Below are 2,822 nucleotides of genomic sequence, written 5' to 3' on the forward strand. Positions count from 1 at the left end.
GGATGTGATTGGGAGGAGACATCACAGCTAACGCCCTCCCAGTTACGCGCACTACTGCAAACAGCGTCTCTCTCTTCCTGTTCCAGGCATCCTCAGCGGCTTAACCATCATCCTTCCAGCGCTTCACGGTGTCTGCCTAGAGCGCCTCACCCAAGTGGCTCAACCAGCGTTGCCGTCGGCCCCAGCACCACCCACGATTGGCCCGCGCAACAAGCGCCATGACATTGTCACCACGCTCACTCTCCTTGCACTAACCATTTTCACCACCGTTTTGGCGACCCTGGCTGGCAACCATCTGGCACCAGCAGATGCCTTGAATTGTGCGTTGAGCGAGAAATGGCTCAAACTATTCCAAAACAAGCAAGGGCCTGAGATACGTAGGATACAGGATACCTTCAATTGCTGCGGCCTTCGCAGCGTCCACGACATGGCATGGCCGTTTGTGAAACACGAGGGTAATATAACGGTACCGAGTACGTGCTCGAGGACTTACGAGCGCGATCAATCTTGCTTTGGGGCCTGGAGGGGGCAGGAACAAATAGTGTCCGGGCTAATCATAATCGTCTGCGGAGGAGTCTGGCTCTGGGATGTGAGTCCATTCAACCGAGAAAAATTTCGACAATCAGCGACAAGAAATACAATGCAAGGAAAACATTGCTAACTATGAACCACAGATGGTTATTCTCTACGCCCCCGGTCGACGTCCATCGTGGTTGGCGCGTGTTGTGGAGGGCGCCAAGTCAGACAATCATGCCGACGCCAATGGACACACTCGGCGTGCCATAGAGTACCTCGACACGGAGAACGGTAGTGGTGGTTATTACGACGCGCCGACCGTTGGTGGAGTAGATGCCAATACTAACCTCGAGGTGGAATCAGAACATTCGCTTCGGTCGAATGCAGGAAGTGTTCAAAGAGCCATCGAGGCTCGTCTCGGGATAGACGGCGAGCATGATGAGCACCATACATTGGTCCCATCTTCCCAGTCAAATCGCGAAGAGAACGAGTGGGCAAGGTCCTGACCAAGAGACAGTGGCAGATGGAAACACGATGGGCCATGGAAGGATTTGACTTTATTTCTACGGACGGGTCTCATGGGGATAGTAGCGGCTGGAGGTGGAAGCCTATCCTTCCGTAGATTGGGTGTTGGTCGTCGGAGCAGCCTTTACGTGGTGGTGCCTTTTTGGCGCTGGTTCTTCACAGAGGCCATGCTCCTTCTGGGTCTAGTCCTCAGGTCCGAAGTTTTCTTCTTGGGTTTGTTCAATATCCATGCGTTCATAGGACGTCTAGAACCGATGAATTGACCCTCGGGGGTAACGACCTCTACTTCGGGGTGCGGGACTTCAGTTGTTTCCGGGGCAACTTCAGAAAAAGCATCAGTGTCCCCGTTGTTGCGAAAAGATTTCTGACTCTTCCTCGTTTGGGCAACAATCTCCACCCATCCGACACCCTCTATGAGGATGTCGGTAGCCCAGACAGTAAACGGTAGTCGCTCGGGGTTCAACGCAACGGCATCCTTGCGCGTTAAGGGACCGGCTTGCACCTTGGTGACGTCCCAGCGTAGAGAGAACAGACCAGCTGATCTCATTTTCTCGCCGACGCCTTCTTTCAGGATCGACGCGATGCCAGATTCCCGCTCACCGGCTTCAATGGCGAGGGCCTTTTGGGTTGAGGTGACGTGCGGTGCAAGTGGCACAAATGGGTGCATCAGGTAGACCAAGTTAGGGGTCGTAGGTGTGATGCGGACCAGGCCGCCGCCAAGTAACAAGGATTGGCCGGGCTTGACACTGATGCGCTCCGGTGTTACGCGGCCCTTCATGACAAGATCGAGCCTGTGTTGGGGTCGAACGTAATCATCTAAAGATGTGCGGGCAAGTCCGGGAAGATCGATTAACTCTCCCCTTCCATTGCCGAACGGGACGCGAATGGGAGATGCGGTAGTACCAGGTAGAGATGAGATGGTCGGCATGACGGGATAAGGCACTTCCCGCTGGGCCGGGGGAAGGAGCGAGGTTTCGTCGATAAGCGTCACTTCATCATCTTCTTGCTCGTTTGACGTGAGAGTCTGCCCGGCATCAAGTGGCGTGATAGCTTTGGGGGAAACGGCTTCGAGTGTGGTGGCATTGCGGACCTTGTCGATGTTGGGAGAAGAATTTCGGCCTTTGGGGAAGACGACCTCGAAAAGATTGCTCTTGCCCACGTTGACCTTTCCAACCATCCAGCCAGCACCTCCGCGTTCCCAGATCTTCTCTTTCACCTCCTTGGTCCACCAACCCCTCTTGGCACTCACGCAACGCACGTTGCCAAGGCGCACATTCCGACCGGTTCTCCCCAAAGCATCGCGCAGCACCTCGACAAGATAAGGCATCAAACTGTCAACCTGAACCTTCATCGGGGCCAGCAAATCGGAGCGGGTGATGATGAAGCTGACGTCAGCCACTCTGCCATGGCTGTACTCCCTGTGCTTTGAACGGCGGTTTTGAGAACGCAGAGAGGAGAGCTTCAATGCGGTGGTCAGGTTGGGGACCACAGACATGGGGAAGTCTGCGGCGTCCAGCACATGGTAGATGTGGTTGTGCTTGTAAGGCGACTCGGCGATAGTACGCTCGATTGAATCGAGGGAAGGGTGATGGATTGGGACTCCGGCGGCGTGGTTGAGCAGGTCGTGGCAGCGGTCACATACCGGCGCCGGTGGTGGTTGGGACAGCTGCGAGGGGGCATCTACTGCAGAGACGTGGTCCTCTTCTGGAACGGCCAACTGCGCTTTTAAGGAGTGATCCAGGTTTTGCAAGGCCTGCTTGTAGACAGCATCCTCCTCCTCT

General features: G+C 55.2%; 1 protein-coding gene across 1 annotated transcript; it reads right to left on the reverse strand.

The window, feature by feature from the left end:
• Nucleotides 1-1,165: 1,165 nt before the first annotated feature.
• GEP3 (Mitochondrial ribosome small subunit biogenesis protein) lies at nucleotides 1,166-2,536 on the reverse strand (the record flags this gene model as incomplete). The annotated part of the gene is made up of 2 exons (XM_066777756.1): nucleotides 1,166-2,500; nucleotides 2,528-2,536. 2 exons carry the CDS (start codon nucleotides 2,534-2,536, stop codon nucleotides 1,166-1,168), a joined length of 1,344 nt encoding a protein of 447 aa, XP_066631851.1.
• Between the last annotated feature and the right edge of the window lie 286 nt (nucleotides 2,537-2,822).

This window comes from Diplodia seriata (genome assembly GCF_021436955.1).
Source record: "Diplodia seriata strain FDS-637 chromosome Unknown scaffold_6, whole genome shotgun sequence".
NCBI lineage: Eukaryota > Fungi > Ascomycota > Dothideomycetes > Botryosphaeriales > Botryosphaeriaceae > Diplodia > Diplodia seriata.